Source organism: Zalophus californianus, chromosome 7, assembly GCF_009762305.2.
Source record: "Zalophus californianus isolate mZalCal1 chromosome 7, mZalCal1.pri.v2, whole genome shotgun sequence".
NCBI classification, from domain to species: Eukaryota; Metazoa; Chordata; class Mammalia; order Carnivora; family Otariidae; genus Zalophus; species Zalophus californianus.
Genome location: NC_045601.1, coordinates 49,568,010 through 49,586,275, shown reverse-complemented (window position 1 = coordinate 49,586,275; position 18,266 = coordinate 49,568,010). Strand labels below are relative to the sequence as shown.

At 39.2% G+C, this 18,266-nt stretch overlaps 1 protein-coding gene across 3 annotated transcripts in view; it reads right to left on the bottom strand.

The window, feature by feature from the left end:
* Positions 1-5,332: 5,332 nt before the first annotated feature.
* Positions 5,333-18,266, bottom strand: part of LAMA4 (laminin subunit alpha 4) — a 147,607-nt gene continuing 134,673 nt past the window's right edge. For all 3 annotated transcript variants that reach the window (XM_027601984.2, XM_027601987.2, XM_027601986.2), the window contains exons 31-38: positions 17,357-17,544; positions 15,768-15,957; positions 14,838-14,993; positions 13,183-13,342; positions 11,367-11,497; positions 10,194-10,287; positions 9,615-9,734; positions 5,333-5,799 (exon numbers count right to left, since the gene is read on the bottom strand). In XM_027601984.2, coding sequence (XP_027457785.1) covers positions 5,654-5,799; positions 9,615-9,734; positions 10,194-10,287; positions 11,367-11,497; positions 13,183-13,342; positions 14,838-14,993; positions 15,768-15,957; positions 17,357-17,544 — 1,185 coding nt within the window. In that variant the 3' untranslated portion in view covers positions 5,333-5,653. The remainder of the gene's footprint in view (positions 5,800-9,614; positions 9,735-10,193; positions 10,288-11,366; positions 11,498-13,182; positions 13,343-14,837; positions 14,994-15,767; positions 15,958-17,356; positions 17,545-18,266) is intronic.

Below are 18,266 nucleotides of genomic sequence, written 5' to 3'. Positions count from 1 at the left end.
TCACAGTGGATCATTAATATCAATAATTCAGGATGAAGGTTAATCCACCTTAATTATCAATCATGAAGGGCCTGTTCTAAATACTTAATGTGTTTTAGGCTGGTTTCTTTTGTTTATATTTGGGTTGCCACTTAGCTGAATCCTTTCACTTGAATACCCTAAGCCAGTTTCTGGCTTGATATCTTTTTTTTTTTTTTTTAAGATTTTATTTATTTATTTAACAGAGAGAGAGAGATCATGCGTGCGGGAGAGCACAAGCAGGGGGAATGGCCGGCAGAGGAAGAGGGAGAAGCAAGCTCCTCGCTGAGCAAGGAGCCCAAGGTGGGGCTCGATCCCAAGACGCTTAACCAAACTGAGCCACAGGAGTCCCAATAAATTGTAAACTTTAGAGTTATCTCTAAAAGCAAATAATAACAGAGAGTTAATACCCAATAGTGGAGATAAAATGGAATAAATATCACTCAATCCTAAAGAAGCCAGGAAAAGGGGAAAAAGGAAACAAAGATAATGAATTTAAGCCAAATTATACTGATATTTACATTAATTACAAAAAGTCTAAATACTTCAGTGAATAGGCAGAGATACTCAGATTGGCTAGAGAAGAAGATGCTATCTACTTGAACTTACTTTAACTACTAAGAAACACATAGATTAAAAATATAAAAGGTAAAATAGATATACCATGTAAACATTAATCAAAAGAAAGTTGGAATAGCCTGTATTAGTAATAGACAAGACAATTTTAGAGCAAAGACTACTACCAGGGATAAAGAAAGGCATTTCATAATGTTAAAATGGTCATAACAAATTTAAGTGTTTATGCAGAGCTTCAAAGTATATGAATCAAAAACTGATGAAATTGAAAAGAAAACAACTCCACATTTTAGTAGTTGGAGATTTCAACATCTTTCAGCAACTGGTAGAAGAACGATAGTATGGCAGAAACTGTACATTCTTTTCGAGTACACATGGAAAACTCACCAAGAATGACCACATTGTAGGCAACGAGACAAGTCTCAATAAATTGAAAAATAGGCAAAATATACAGAGTATGCAAGTATATTCCACAGTAGAATTAAGTTAGAAATCAAAGAAAAATATCCAGAGAATCTCCAAATATTGGGATACTTAAATGACAGGTTTTCAAATAACCCATGAATAAAGAAGAAATGGCAGGAGAAATTAGAAGAGTATTTTGAGCTGAATGAAAATGGCAACACAACATATCAAAATGGATGACGTACAGATGAATAGTGCTTAGAAAACATTAAATTCTTTCATTAGAAAAGAAGAAACATCTCAAGCGAATGATCTAAGCTTTCACCTTAAGAAAGCAGAAAAGGGCAAATGAAACCCAGAAGAGGCAGTAAGAAAGAAACAAGAAAGACCAGAGAGCAATAAAATAAAAATAAATAATAGAGAACAATCAATGAAACCAAAAGCTGGTACTTCGAAAAGATCAATAAAATTGATAGACCTCAACAGAATTATCAGGAAAAAAAGAAGACACAAACTACTGATATCAGGAATGAGAGTAGAGACATTGCTGTAGATCATAAAGACATATTAAAAGGATAAACCAATAAGTTTTTTACCAGTATGAATTCTTTACTCTTCTAAAGCCTCTGCCTTGAGTAAATGCCTTCCTACATTGCTTACATTGCTAGATATGGGCTTTATGTAAGGGAATATAAACAGGTTTGGGGGCATCATGCTTTCATAACCTTCCCCCAGGTTGACATCAGCTCATTAATCATTCATCTTTAGAGGTGATCATTTTAAAACATATTTTGTTGAGGTGGCCGATTTAGCTCACTGTAAGTGCACTATGGTCTGGCTAGCTTGGTGAGGCACTCAGTGTTGAGTAGCCACCATTACTATACTTTAGGAGCTCCTTGAGGGATTCAGTTGCTGCTTCTGGCTGGTCATATCATGCTAACTTCCTCTTATGTGGGCTTTTCTGTCCTATGCTTTGGCAGATGATAACAGGCTTTCATTCCTCAATCTCATCTACCTCCCATCCCACCCCTCCACCTGCCACCTGAGCCATTCTCTCCTCTAGCAGTGTCCTCTGGGGATGATGTCCTCTGGTGTTGTGAAGTTTAAAAACTGAGTGGCCTTATCCATGTAGCCAACCTTCTCCCCTACTTTTCAGGACTTGAAAGGTTACCAGAGATCTGAGGGAGTGCTTCTTGTCTCTCTGGTGGGCTGTACCATTTTTTCCCTCATCTACTCCCTACATCCTCAGCAATCAGAGATCCCTGGGGCTCAGGGGATCCCAGGTGGAGAGTCAATACCAGATTTTTTTTTTTTTCCCTCAAGAGTCCTAGGCACTTTACGAGTGATTTCACTGGGAGGTAAGGTAAGGGGTAACTTTTATGGAAATTCTGCTTTCCTGAAAGTCACTCAACAAATATGTATTGAGGATAAACCTAGGTGTCAAGTGCTATTCCATTGCTCTTACAACACATCAGTGAATAACATACACAATTTCATGGAGTTTACATTCTGGATGGTGCCTCATTTTGTTGCCCTTCTAGCCTCTTTATATAGACTGTGTGTGTGTGGGGGGGCATATCGGGGGATTTTTGTGTTATATTGCTGGTTATGCTAAAATGATTTCTCTGAGTCAGTCCTAAAGGAGAAGGGATTGACTCCACACTTCAGATGTGATGTATTTACTGTTTTATGGTCCCAGTTATGGGCTGTAGTCACAGATTTAAGGAAATAGTAAAGACTCTACTTGACACCCTATACTACCATGTTGCATACAAGGATGTGGGGGCCCAGAAAACAAATAGATCTGAGTATCTTCTGAAATACATTCCCTCCCTACAAACTCCAGGCTGAGAATTGAGATGGTTAGACAACAGGCAGGTAGGTGTATTATACTACATCTACAGAATGGGAAATACTAAGTTCTTTTTCTTTCCTTTTTTTAAAATTGTGTTTATAAATGTGTGTGGTAAACACTTAAAATCATACTTTCAGATAGTTTTATTTTGGCTTCAGCTTCTACTGCTAAGTGCTTGATTCTTTTCATGTTTCCCAATTCAGAATTTTAAGAGAAAATATCTGATTGTTTGAATTCATCTTTTCACACCACCAGATAATGGGATATTGCTTCACTCGGAAGCTGTAGTAGAGTCCTCTTGTCCAATCAGCTGTAGTCATGACAGGAGGAGATAGGACAGAGGCCTAAATAGGGCTCCTCCCTCAAACTGGGGCTATGGGAGCCCTCCTCATTTTGAAAGGGCTCTGAACTGGCAGGGAACAAAACAAAAATTTGTCAAAATGCTATGAGCACCAACCCATATTTCTCTATATGAAATCCTGATATACTATGTTTAACTAAAAGAAAAAAAATATGACTTTTTTTTCCTCCCTAGACAGAAGCTGGAAGAAGATGGAGTCCCATCTAAGAGCTGAATCAGGCTCTTAAGAATGGCAAATTCAAAGTTTCAGGTCATCTTGGGGTGGTTAGGAGGTATATGGGTCAGTAGCTTCAGTTGATTCTCATTTGTCAAGTATAAGAATGTGAAATACTAACTCTGCAAAGTGGCTTTGTAAACTGTGGAGAAGGTAGAAGAATTGTGTTTTCAGTCTATATATGTGTGTCCATGAGCATGCCTGCTAGAACTACTGCGTAGGTCCAGACAGGGTCTGCAGCTGGGCTGGTTTTGTTTATTTTGTGCTATTGCTGAGAATGAGGAACTAGGTGGCCCTCTAGGATGCTTCTGTGAAAAATCTTTTGGAAAAGAAAATGGTAGGGTGTTTCAGAACCACTTCTTCCTGTTTGGGTCTGATGGAATATTATGAGGGTGCAGTGTGTTTTGAGCACTGTTTCAGTCTGTACTTGATAAGGCTCTAGACTCTTGGATTCAGAGTTTTTAGTTTAGATGTCACATATGGCTCTTAGAAGGTTTTGTTTGGTCAGCCTGGTATTGTGGTTGCTATTGCTTTAATTTAATTAGTTACCAACTGAAACTCAGGCCATTCTGAACCCCCCAAATTTCACATTTCCAACTTCTGTTGGAAGTTCTGGTCCTTTAAGACTTGAGTTCTTTCATGGTGAGAGTTAGCTGAGTTGAGCACCTGCTGGCTTTCTAGATAAGCCTGGCAAGGGCCCTCTTGATTTTGTCAGTCAGATCCTACCAGCTTTACTCCTTTATTAGGTAACTCACTGGCTCTATAGGCATTTGGGTTTGTGACTCCAGCTTTAGAGAACAGCTGATAGCTGGCAGACAGTTCTCTGGAGGCAGGAAGCAAGGGGATAATCATGCTGCCTCTCGTTTTGAAACCTGGCTCTTCGGCCTAGCTGAATGACAGCTGACAATATATCCCTAACTTTTCTAAGTCTCAGGTTTCTCATCTGCGAATGCCACCTCATAGGATTAATGTAATGATCAAATCAACTTTAGCTTATCATGGAGTTTGGCATGCAGTAACTCCTCTATGAATTGATATTAGCTATTTTCATTGATATCTTCAACTTTATTATTAATGTACCTGAGACTAGAGGGTAGCTGGGGAATATATGTAGATATATATGTATATCTATCTTAGATAATAATTTACATATATATTTTCCCCAAGGTCAGAGATTATTTTATTCCCTTAGTAATTCCTCAAAATATTTTATGCCCCCTTCCCTTGCCCCTAAAAGTTATTCCTTTTACATACCTTTAATCCTATTGCTGTGAGGGCCTATTTTCCCTCATTCTGTCTTCAATGTTGATTATCTTTTCATGTATAATTCTTTTATTTCCGTTTCTGTATTTTAATATCACACCAGCTACTCAAGCTTATTTTTTCTAGACTATAGACACCTAAGAAAATCATAAAATTAGAAAATACTAGTTGTATGTGGGGAAAAATCTTTTAATAAAAGGACTTTTATACTTTTAAATAGAATTTTATGATTATGTCCTACTTTCTTTGCTGTAATGTCCTTTATGATTCCTATAGAACACACAGTAATATCTTACAGGAGCTTCCCCCTCATGCTGTTTTATTTTTCCTTTAAAGAAATAAAAAAAGTGGTTTAACTCCTTTTTTCTTCTCTAGAAAAAATTAAGTTATGCTTCCATTTTTCTAATAATTTGTTAGAAAGTTACTTTATTAAACCTTATAACTGCTATAAACCTAAAATATTCTTGTTATACTGATAGATCAAACAAAAGTACTAAAAGCAAGCCTGCCATCTAATTCCAGATTTTATGTAAATTAGTAAATGTTTTCAGGATAAAGTAAAGTATATGTCAGATTATTTTGGTATAATTCAATTCAAAGTATCGTCCCTCAAAGAAAGATGAACCTGAGAATCTAGCCATACTTAAAAATGTGCGCCAGTGTTTATTGAGAATCCCTTCTATTTCGTTAGAAACAGGAACAGTAATTTCACCAGCAGGAAATAATACAATGCAAGTAAGTGTGACGCTCCTTTGATTGTTGTTCACTGCAGACATTTTGGATCCAAGGTAAGAATCCAAATGAGAAATAATAAACATCCATTCCCTGACGATTCATTTAAGTCCCGCTCAACTAGATGAAGGCTCCCACTGGGAGGAAAAGTGGCTGTTCCTCCTGGCTGGCTTTGCGTTTCTTTCAGTGCTCTAAAGAACTTTGTACGGGGGCAGCTTTGCTCTGGGTGTCAGGCTGCGGGACAAGAGTTGATGCTCACGGCGCCGCTGACCAGGGCTGCTTTGCTGAAGCTCACAGGGCGCCCGTCAATCACAAAGTGACGGATGCAGCCTGTGAAGGGCCTGCCAGGGGCCAAGCGTGGTGTCAGTAGAGACTCTGGAAAAAGAAATGAAAACAAAGATTGCAGGTGAGCCCTTCCAAGCCCAAATGTCACTCTGGCACAAATACACGTAACAACTGCTCACATCATCAAGATGATTTACATGTCAAAAATGGAATATCGTGATAATTTACTCATTTTCTCAGGAACTTTATCTGCCTTTGAAGTAATGTGAACATGTGGTAATTTTAAAGTTTTGCCATGTTTTCCATGATCAAAGTTCTGAGAGTATTTCAGCTTTCTTCCAGGGCTGAAATTTCCCACTTACATATAAAAATTCAATAGTGAATTTTCAGGATCTACCTATGCTTATGCTTTTTAGAGTTAATGTTGTCTGGGTCTCACTTATTTTGTGTGATTTACTGAGAAAAGGGGAAGGAATTTTAGCTTCTACACTATTTTTAGACTTGGTTAATGTTTCTGTTTAATTTGTATCATTACCCTTCACACTTAAGCCTCCACATTTTTGCCAAGCTCATAAAATATAATGAGAAAATAATGAATTCACATAAGCTGAATTTTAATTTTTCTGAGCTCAGGGTTTAAGAACTATAAATAGGATAATGATAACTAGTCTAGTCTTTGTATGGGCATGGGTGCACTCTCATATGCCAGGGGAACTTTCTCCCCTTGTCTTAATTAGAGATCTAGAAGAAGCCTTATGCTTATTAATTGTACAGATACAATTAAATGTGTTGGATGATAGAAGCAATATAATTTAAAGCAATTTAGAGAGCTTAGAAATATCCTGGAATTAAAATCCGTTTAGTCAAAGCTTATTATTATGTACAAACAGCTATGTGAGCAGTAGCAGATAAAAGATGGAAAACACTTAGAAATCACTAACTCAGGGAGGAACATAAAACAGGACAGCAAATTAAATATCATCAAGCAGCTGTAATAAATTTTCTAAGCAGTGTAAATTAAGACTATGCGGAAGCTTTGTAATGAAAATAAATCATAGAAATCGCATTTCATATTTAGAATGATAATTATGAAGTTTTAGATTTGGAAGGGGCTGAGAGATCACTTCCCTTTGTCTCTAGATCAATATGACTATATATATTCTTCAAGGCTGCTCAGTGTACTTCATCATCAGAATAAAAATAAGTGAAAAGGAACGATTATAAGGGGCAGAAATATCTATTTCTCCTGCCCATTTTGGAAACTAGTTTTAGAACATGGATTTTGATTCTGTTCAAGCTCACCACCCTGTGGTTTACGGGGAACATCATCTAGAGGAAATAATTCATATAGAAATTATGGTCTTCATAATTCACCACACAATTTATTGTAGGTAGTGGCAGTAAAGTGGCCCCAGAACCCTAAGTAACTGATTAATAAAATCAACACATGATTTTAAGAGCAAACGTTCCTCAGGTCAAAAGCTTGACTATATACAGAATAATGCAAGCTTTTCCGTAGAGGAATGATCAGATCTGTGTGTATGTATGAACTACATTACCTTAAAAAAATTTTTTATTTCTAATTTTGATTTTTAAATTATATAGTAAAACTGACTTTTGGGGAACATAGTTCATTAAATGCATTAACTTTTTATTGATAGAAATAGTATCAGGGTTCTGAGAACTGGTTGAGATTTCAAGGGAATTCGGTGCCTATTATAAATTTATTTATACCTACTTTCCTTCAGTTACTCTTTTTCAGTTTCTGATGTGATTTTAGTGGAGTTAATGTTGAACAGCTCAAAATGATGTAATTAATGACATTCATCTTAAATTATAATTGCTTTTGTTCTAGGCTCACTGGCATGGCTCCTAGATGGAATTAAAAGCTGTAATGGTGCAGTGGTTAAGCTCCCCCTGGCCCACTAGTCCCTGTGCGCTGGCTCAGAAGCTAAAATTTGCTGTTCATTATATGTCTCAGGCAGGCTGAACTCGGCTTCAGGTACACCTTGCCCACCCAGTCTGTGGCACTTAACAACTCTTGTAGTGGGAGGTGATGGCAGCGTGTAATGCTGGGACCAGACTCTGAAAACAAACAAAAATCAAAAAGACAAATATTTGTTTGAATGATAGAGTAAGTACTCTGGTGCAAAGTAAAGAACAAATGCTGTAAGTTCCATGAAGGAGGGCCATGCTTGTTTTGTCCCTCTCTCGGAGCCTAGCACAGTACTTAACAGACCATAAATGTTTGTTTTCTTTTGAAAGAAGTCATGTTACCAGGCAGCAAGGAGTGGACTATTTAACTTCCATGAAATCCTCTGGTAAGTGTCACAAAAGGGCTATGCAAACATAGCACATTCTAGGGAGAGAGGGGCATGTGTGTCAGTAGAGATCTGTCTGGGCTGAGTCCTAAAGGTCAATAAGGAATTAAACTGGGAGAAGAGTGGGAGAAGCTGTTCCTCAAAAAGGTACCAGGGGAGGAAAGCAAGAACTTTTTTCCAGAAATTGAGGCCCCGTGTGTGATTTAAAGGCCTGGAGCAAGGTGGGCATCATTGAACATTGAGAGCGTGGGGAGACCCCAGAGGCAGGGGGAAGGAAGGGCCAGAGGATCGAGGACCTTGCTGAATTTGATCCTGTAAGTTCTTGGGAACCTGTGAAATATTTTAAATCATGTGGTTTCCAGGAAGAAAGCAATGTACAGAAATATAAGAACTGAGGTGACGCATCTTCCACACTGCCCACAGGATGTTCCATGGTGGCCTTTGCTAGAATCCCTTTCAGAATCGAGGCCAGGAGCAGGAGGAGAGGACTGGGGGACGGAGATGGGCGTGGATAGTGGAAGTAAGGAAAAGGAACGTCTCAAATATTTCATCAGGGAGTTACTGGTATTGTCAATACTAGTATTTGAAAAATTCACATTACAAACAGAGGAATGCTTAGTTGCTACCATTTTGTGAGTACCCAAGGTCAGGTGCTTAATTTGATCTGTACTTTCTCTCTCTCTCTTTTTTCTTACTCTCTTAATTGAATTATTACTTGCCTTCACATGGGTCAGTCTAAAATAATCTAGTTAGGACACAAGGAAAAACCATGCTAAGTTTTTCCTTAAAATCACCACCAAATTCCAGATGTAAAAGCTTGGTTTTCTCCTTTTTATCTCTCTCTGGCTTTAACATTCAGTTTTTCCAAGTTAGTGAAATGCGTGCAACACACACTTTCAACACAGGTCATGGTTCCTGCTCCAGAGGGTTAAAACAATTGTGGGGGGTCCATAAGAGTCCTTCTGTCACCACTCTGGATTATATACAATTCTTGGGAGATGAGAGCAGCAATGTTACTGATGATGTTTGCAGGATGGCATCTGGGAAACTCTCCTGGGGACTGTCACTACCTCGGAACAAAACAACTTATGGTCTGCAGCTGTTTTCACAATTCAGACTAATCGTGGACAGGGAGAACTGTGGATCCCCTTCTTTCTTAGTAAGGAAGGGGAGTATTTATCAGCAAACTTTTAGTCCTCCAAGATTCCCAGATCCTAGAGCAGTATTAGTAAATGAGTTTTCTTTGTGTTAGAGAAGAAAATCGAGTATGTGTTTCACTACGTGGATGTGAGCATATGTAAAGGGAAGAGAGAAAAAAAATAAGCATATATGGCAAAGGAAGGGTAGTATCCACCGGGCAGGAGGATGAAGTGTAGTGCTTATGTGTTACTTTGTTTTGATCCTTGGATAAGGAGTCATAATCACCAGTATACTTTTTCCTATGAAAGGACGTTGTATATAAAATCCTTTGAGTTATTAGGTGAATTATGAAAACACATGGCTCCATTCTTAATACTATAATAACATTGTAAGAACTTATTGTTTTTTGGATTTGGAAACATGTCCCTTTTAAAGAACTCTTACCTGGAACACCTCCAACGAATACAGGCTCCCTGTGATCAACTGGTTTTGGATTCAGGGGTCCAACCACATGGTTCACTTCAGAGTCCACGTCCAACTGAACCACATTGGAATCTCTAATAACTGAAATACCAGGAAAAGACTGGTCATAAATGGCACTTTTTGTGATTAATTTTCACATGAAAGAGACTAATTTATAACAGTGATGGCTTTTATTTACTCCAGAATAAACCTCAGACTTTCTTCTATATCATTGAAAATGTCAATGTCTAACCAAGCAATCCCTGTAACACTTTCCTTTGAAAGGGAGAATATTTAGGATACTCTGTTTTCTTCTTCATAAATTATGCCTTATTTTAAAAAACTCCCAAAGACTATTTTGGCAGTATTCAAATTTTCAAATCACATATGGATTCGATATATACAGTAATATTTGATTCTCTTTTCTTGGCCACTTTTAGACTGTCACCCATCCCTATTTTATCATGTAAGTTAGAGTCTGAGTTCTTCCAAGCCATCATTCCACACGTGGGGATGTAGGCTCACTTTATAAAAGAAGCCCAAGACACTCGTTTTTCTCACCTGTAATTCTGTGCCATTTGCCATCACAGAGACTCTGCTTGGGTGTTACTGAGGTGGAAAAGTCTCTGATGCCATTGTTGACTTTCACTAGGACCTGAAAAAGACAGGATACGTTATATAGTTTCATTTTTCCTCATATAGATAAAACTAGATTTCTTAAATTCACCGCAGAGAAGCAATGTTTTATCTGCAAACGATTAGCTTTGCAATGTGAACGCAAGGGGTCACTCTTCGGTAGGCTATAGACAGTAAACCGTTCCTAGGTGAGAGGACAGACTAGTAACAGGAGAGAAGCTGGGGGAGAGGAACAACAAGAGAATAAAATGAACGCCTTTAATTTTTACGGATTGAATGTGTTCTACAAGGCAGGTTAAGGTATTGGTGGGGGGCGCGGCCTGTGGAGCCAGACTGCCTGGGTTCGTATCCCAGCGCCCCCATCACCTCACCCTGTTTTCTCACTTATGAAACCTACCTCACAGAGCCACCGGAGGGCTAACGAAGTTCGTCTGTATTTAGAATAGTACTTGACACACAGTGAGGACGATATGAGGATTTTATCATTCTATGGTTTAATAGTACCAGAACTCAAATAAAAATCAGTTCTACTAAGTTAGGGGCAGTGATGAAAATATGCTGCTTTCTCCATAATATTTAGTCGAACACTTCCATGAATATTCTTTAGTCATACTTTTTCAGGACGAAAGTGGTGCTTAATTATAACAATTTTTTGATTTCTAGCAATTGAAAATAATATATGTGTATATGCATACATGTATATATACACACCTGGTATGCAAATATAGATAGAAAGATAGATACTTTAGTGTTTGTTCGTTTTGACAGCTGGATATGTCTGCTGCTCTCATTCATTTAAAAATGTTTTCTCCCAATTCTTTCATTAAAACCTTTTAATTCCATTGTTATTGTTGATTTTTTTTTTTTTTTTAGCTTTACCACATTTTCATGGCTCTTTGCTCTAATCAAATCAATTCTCAGTATAGGAATCTGAATCTAAGTACTGCCTGCATTTAAATTTCATGTGTAGCTTCCCCATTATTGTTTCCCCCCCAGTTAGGAAAGACTGATGGAATAACTCTGTGAAATAAAAATGCATCCGACCTAGCATTCAAGGGCAGAGAAGACAGACTGTTAAAACGGTTTTTAACCCACTACCTGCCCCTTCTTCATGTGAACATTTAGGTACTCTCCGTTGACACTGTGGCCATGAACAAGGGTTCCAGAACTGCTTCTGGGACGGACTTCAAATGCAATCTCAAACTTCAGTCCAATATTGAAAGACTCATCTGTGGAGAGAAATATTAGCTCTTAAGAGCAGCAGCCTAAGTTTTGTAACCGTGGTGTGATTTTGTAATTATACATTTTTATAGCCGTTTTTTGAAAGTCTGACACCTTTTTTAATAGACAAGCCGCAAGTGGCATTTCCCACGTCAGACACACCGTGGAAAGCTCCGTGAGGGTCTGAGATAACTAGCACGCCACTCCGGCGGTGGGCCGTGGGGTGGGGACAGCATGCCGAAAGGGTGCCATGGCGTGTCTTCTCAGGGGAGGAGAAACCGATTACAACCAGAAGGACCGTTTACTATTTCACAAGCGAGGAGGAGAAAAGAGCAACCCGGGCAGAGGAAGAAGTCTGAACACGAGTGTGGAGGCTGGGACATTGGGAGAGAGCACTGTGGAGGCCAGTGCGGCTGGACCAGGGTAAAGCGAGGCCCGGCGAGTGAGGAAGGCCACAGGGGAAGGGTGCACCTACTCAAGTATGGGAGGTAGACTTTATTTTGCTGTCACTGAGCAAGGGAGGTGACTTGATCCGATCTGTATCTTAAAATAAGTCTTAATAAAGATCACTGGTGCCAGTGCCGCAGAGCATTTCAGAGGAAAGATAAAGCGAGGGCAGCAGAAGCGGCAGGAGCTGCTCTTGCCATGATGCCAGAAAATGAATCCTGACTGAGAAGGGCCGTGCTCACTCTAGGAGCCGCGTTGCAAACCTGGGCATCCTAATAATATTCACTTGACATGTCTCCTTATCAATCACTTTTCAATTTTTCCTGCTATTAGTTAATGTTTATGGAGAACATAAACTGTGCAGGTTGCTATGCATTTCGAGCTGTCCAAGCCTTTGAGTTCTTATCAATGAAATCCAACGAGAGGCTGAGAAATATGAGCGTAGGTGCTTTACTGTGGATAAAGAAGGAGAAAGGAAAGTAAAATCATGAGCTAGACCAAGAGAGGAAAGACGACCTCCAGTATTCTATTGGACATGGGGGCGGTTTGGGAAGCTACACTTGGCTGCGTTGTCATGTCTTTATTCAGGGGATGTTGCGGGTTCCAATCCCGGTGCCTTCCACATACCTAATGTTTGCTCTATAGAGTATTTGTTGGAATGGCTTGGGTGGTGATTGTGTATAGTCTGTTAGGACTTAATGTATTTACTTTTAGAACTATTATGTTTCATTACTTGGCATAGGGACTGACACGCCAGACGCATACAATAAAAACTTGGTTGAATGAATGAGAGAGTAATAGTTAAGGAGAATACAAGTCCAGAAATACAATTTCTGAAGGATGGGGCAGCAGAGCAAAGGGAGGGAGTGGAACTTGCTTTGGGAGGGACAACGGATCTCGCTGAGAGGGAGCAGAGAAAGATGAGAGCAGGGTGGCTCAGAGTTGACACAGATTAGACCACAGAGCAGCACCGGAAATCCTAAAAGGGCCAAGATGGGCTACATCTACACCAGAGGCGTGGCAGCTGTGGAGAAGCTCTAGTCAGGGAAAGCAAACAGGGATGGGCACGCCTGCCTGGTCGGGTGTGGCAGGAGGAGACAAAGGGGATCCTCTGGAAAGAAGCCATTTTCTAGGGCTGAGTGAGTTTGGCATTCTGATGTTTTAACTCTCAGCCCAATTTCCCTGTCAGCCACCCCTAGGAAAGAAGTATTTCATGACTCATGTTTTGTGCAGAAGTCACTGTTACCTAGAACCACGTATCCTCCTTCTGTTGAAAAGTAGGTCCCCGTTTCCATCGGACCTTCAAAACAAGGGGTCACGCTGAACGTCTGAGAAGCCGAGGTGATGGACGCCCCGTTGAGCTGAAGATTGCCGAGACAGCCACTGAAACTGTAGACCGAGTTGATCTGAGGGAAGAAGACATTTCTTAAAATCCATTTTCTCAACATGCATGGGTGCGCACCAAAGGGAAACAAAATGAAGGGATTCGAGTCCTGAGAGAAACAACGCAGTCCCCTCTCTTATTTATCTAGCTGCCCGAAGGGTCAGTCGTTTTCCAGGTAGTTGCTTCTTTAATGAGTTCTTTGAAGCTGGGATTTTGTATTTGATGATGTCAGCCTGCAGTCATTAGCTATGAACATTTTTACATATACTCTGACAAATAAGTTGCAGCTATGGTTTTGAAATTAAATATTAGAACTATCCTTGTTTGTTTTCCTTCAAGAATGACAGCAGGCCCCCAGATCACCTAATGCTGATGAGGGCTAGCAAAGTTCTTTTTTTTTTTTTTTTAAAGATTTTATTTATTTATTTGACAGAGACAGAGACAGCGAGAGCAGGAACACAAGCAGGGGGAGTGGGAGAGGGAGAAGCAGGCTTCCCGCGGAGCAGGGAGCCCGATGCGGGACTTGAGCCCAGGACCCTGAGACCATGACCGGAGCCAAAGGCAGACGCTTAATGACTGAGCCACCCAGGCGCCCGAGGGCTAGCAAAGTTCTTAACCATTAAATCTACCATGGTTAAATAAACAGCAGAAAGCTTGCATTTCTGGCTCCATTAACTGATCTTGTGGTTGAACATTTATCATACCTCAGGATGTGAAACTTGGGCCTCTTCGGACAACTGATTTCACACTGCTTTGGAAACCTTTCTTTTAAAGGAGTTGTCATGAAATTGGGGCTACTTGCCTAAAATCTCACTATAACATGCGCTCCCCCCTTTTTTGCTTTATCCACATATATTAGCGAATCTTAGAAATGCATCAGTTCTTTCGTGCTGAGGTCAAATCTATATTTATGTTAAGAAAGATTTAGTCCTTTGATGCATTCCCTTTATTGCTAAATATTTTTGTAAAGGTGCAATATTATTAACTTTTAAAGTACAGAAATAACATGCTTTTGACTATAACCCCCGCTTCTCCCCCTCCCCCCAGGGGTAACCACACTTCCTTGCACATTTACAAATCGTGTGTGTGTGTGTGTGTGTGTGTATGTAGGAACAAAAATGAAATCATAGTCTACAGAATGGCCCCAAAGTATTTTGTCATTCAATGATATATAATGGAATGACATTCTTTCTTCTATTTTTTTGGTATTTTTTACACAAAAATCATGTGCACTTGCTGAACAAATAAGCATCTCCTTGAGACATGACTTCTCATGACAGTTTAGACCTCTGAAACTGTTTCATCTCACCTCTACCTTAGAATCAAAAGATCCCTCCTGACTTTGTAATGCCAGAGGCAGACAGACATCCCCTGGGGCAATACTCACTTTGATAGCCTATATCCAGCGAAACTACAGTTCTATTCTTGCCAGTTAGCTGATGGTAAAGCGAGGTCCTGGATTAAATAGTGTTAAGGCTCTAAAAGCCAGTGGCTCGACCTGGTCATGCCTGGCTTACCTGGACATTTTTCACGGCCCTTCCAGGAGCCACACCTCCCAAGTAAACAGGACCCTTGATGTTCCAGGCAGCTCCACTAGGAGGAAGACTCTCTTCTAGGACTCGAAGGCCATCAGTGATCAGTCGGCCACTGCTCTTCTCCCGAATAAATATCACCTGGATGGAGAGAAGGACAACAGGCCATGTCAAGTGCATCCCAAGATTCGGGGGGAGGCTCGGGTGCCTCTTCTCCAAACTTTGCTATTGCAGTGCTGTGGAAAACCTGCAGAAGTTCTTTAAAAAAACTGATCCTTTCTCTGAAGGTTAAGAGATTGTTTTTTCCTTTAAAGCTTGATTTAAAGCTACAGGCTTAATTTCTGAATACAGCTTACATGTATTTAGTAGAGTTCTCAATGAAGTTCTTGGCAGCTGGCCAGCCCACTTGGTTTCTCCCTCTCCTAAATTTATGGTGATTAATGCATCTTATGTTTCTTACTCTTTCCATTATGTAACACTGATTTGCTTCAATATTTAGATATTCTCCCTGTGGTATCCTAGCTTCCTAACAGATTTTTTCTTCACTTTGTATCTTCCATGGCTTAGCCTATAAAAGACACCCAGCAATTGCTGTTGAAATGTAGAAACTCACAGGCACTGGGAAAACAAGTGAAAAATTGTTAGAAATTAAACTTCAGGTTATGTTTGCCATTGGTTCTTTGGTGAAAATAATTACACTAAAAAACATTACATGCAGCCTGTATCTCTTTTTAAATAATATGCTTCAAGATTTTTATAAGGAATTAAAAAATTTTCTCAAAATTGAACTCTGAGCATATGGCAACAGAATTTTAAAATGGGTGTTTCTAGAGAGACCAATAGTGGGCATTAATGTCAGTCCATTTGACAATTGTGACTATTTGCTGGCAATACTCTTCTCTGCCTTCAACTCACATCATGCCACAATCCATCATTGTATTTCTCTTGGCTTCTAATCTTCAGTTTCTTGTGGCCAACATTAAACATGAAAACCAAGCGGCCGTGGGCTAAGAATAGAGTCATGAAGTCATTCTCTTCTTGATCTGAGACATAGAAAATCATCCCATGGGAGGAACGAGTTTTCAGACGAATGGAGAACTGAGATCTGGTAAAGGAAAAGAAAAAGCTTACTATCTGTAAAATGAGACTGAGGGCAATCTCTAGTTTCCCACAGCAACATAGGGTAAGGAAGAATGAGTAGCCATTCTATCGAATCCCAAGCAGCATTACTTCTCATTATACCTTAGTATTATTCATGAATATTGGGAAAGCATGACTAACTTAAAAATGTAAATCTTTCCCTACTTTATAGAGCAGGGCTACATTCCACATTTAAGGAAGCATTGTTTCACTTAAGGACCATAATGTGTCTTGCTTTGAAAATATGGTTGCACTGAGTTTGTTCATGTGGACAAAATACTAGTCGTAATTAATGTGCATATAGAAGTTTGCATAGAAACAGTATGATTTGTGTGCTATCTAAAATACAGGTTCAATTTGTCTTTCCCAGGAAAAATTAATCAGTGGATATCACAGGCCAAAAATAGCCATCAGAATGTGAGGAATTAAACAACACCTTCTAGGCATTTAGCTCCAGGCCACATAGATAAGATACATTTATTAGGCTAATTTCTAGTTTGATTTAACTCTAAATTCTTCCCAGTGAATACAAAATACTGATACTGCCTATTCGCAAACAGCAAATTAGAAAGCATTAGAGGTCACTTACTGACTCTATGGATGTTTGAAAGAGATACTAAGACCTACATAAGAATATTTGGGTGCTAACACTAGGAAAAGAAATCTTCAAAGTGCTAAGTAACCTGGAGATTTGCGGAATACTGGGAGAGGTGCTGGGTTTTACGGATAGCTTGAGGGCTAGCCGAGATACAAGTGGTTTTTGTGTCTTCAGTGTCCCTTTTAACCTTCCAGCGGTTCAGAGGCACCCCCATTTTCAATCTGAAAGCAGTTTATATGGGGGGAAGGAAGGTAATATCAAGGTTAGATGATGACTCATTTGAAATGTGCCCCGTGTTCCTTTTTTTGATTGCCTTTCCTTTTTTTTTTTTTTTAAGATTTTATTTATTTATCAGAGAAAGAGAGACAGAGGCAGGCAGAGGGAGAAGCAGGCTCCTTGCTCAGCAAGGAGCCTGATGTGGGGCTCGACCCCAGGACCCTGGGATCATAACCTGAGCCGAAGGCAGACGCTTAACCGACTGAGCCACCCAGGCGTCCCATGCCTTTCCTTTTTGATAAAAATACAGCAAACTCCTAGGAGACATCCTAAGATGCAACAAATTGATGCATCTTACTTTTGGGAAGAAAGTCGCAGAGAATGTACTATATTGGAAAGTAAGAATTGTATAGTATTTAGCATTTATTTTGGTGATAAAATAATAGGATTAAGTGGCACAGAAAGGAAAGATCACAGGAAAAAGATGGCATGTGGCAAATGAAGTCCAGCCATGGCCTAAAGTTTCTGGAAGGATAGTGTGTTACTTTACTTTTCACCAAAATCTCCTTTTAAGTGTTCAAACTCTTGGCGGCTGTTGGCCGTCCCTCCATACTGATAGGCGTGCTCTATTGCTCTAGGACTGTTGGAAAGGTGGCAGTAAGAATCCCTTGGAACATTCCTCTCTGGGAACTTCAGGCTGGCAGGATCCCCCGAAGGTGCATCTTTACTTTTCTCTCCCTGTAAGAATAGGAAATAAATCATATTAAGGGATAAAACTGATATACTAGTAGCAAATGTTCCTTTGTGATTTCTTTATCATTAATAAAAATAAAAATAAAAAATACTGAAAGTGTATATTATTTGTGCATTTTCCATTCATGAAATATTAGGCCCCTCTCTTTCCTTAAGCAGATGACAGCAGGAGCTGTAGTATTAAACAAACAAACAAACAAATGAAAACACAGTATGTTAACAAATCCAAAATTCTCGTCTGTGATAGTAGAGCAGAGCTAACCTGAAGCCACAGGGATAATTGTTCTATCATTTAAATTAAATGCACATTTTAGCCAATGGTGAAAAATGGAAATACTGACAATAAAATAACCCTGGGGAATCAATCAATAAAACCCTCATATCATAGACAACAATATTTCTTTAACTCACCATTATTATTTATATAGGCTGTTTACTAACATATTTAGTAACACCTTCAAAATATTTAAGAATATTTTTGGTGATAAGTAGTAAACTTTTACGTGACAGGATATAGAACAGTTACCTTGTGCTCCTAAAATTGCACTGCTGATTTTAAAATTAAGAGCTGTGAGACTATAGGCTAATATTTCAGGTTATCTAGTCTAAATTTTTGAAGCAAAATTAAAGTAAATGCAAATAAATCTATCATCCTGTCGTTTATTCATTTATCCAAGCAAATATTTACTGAATACCTACTAGGTAAA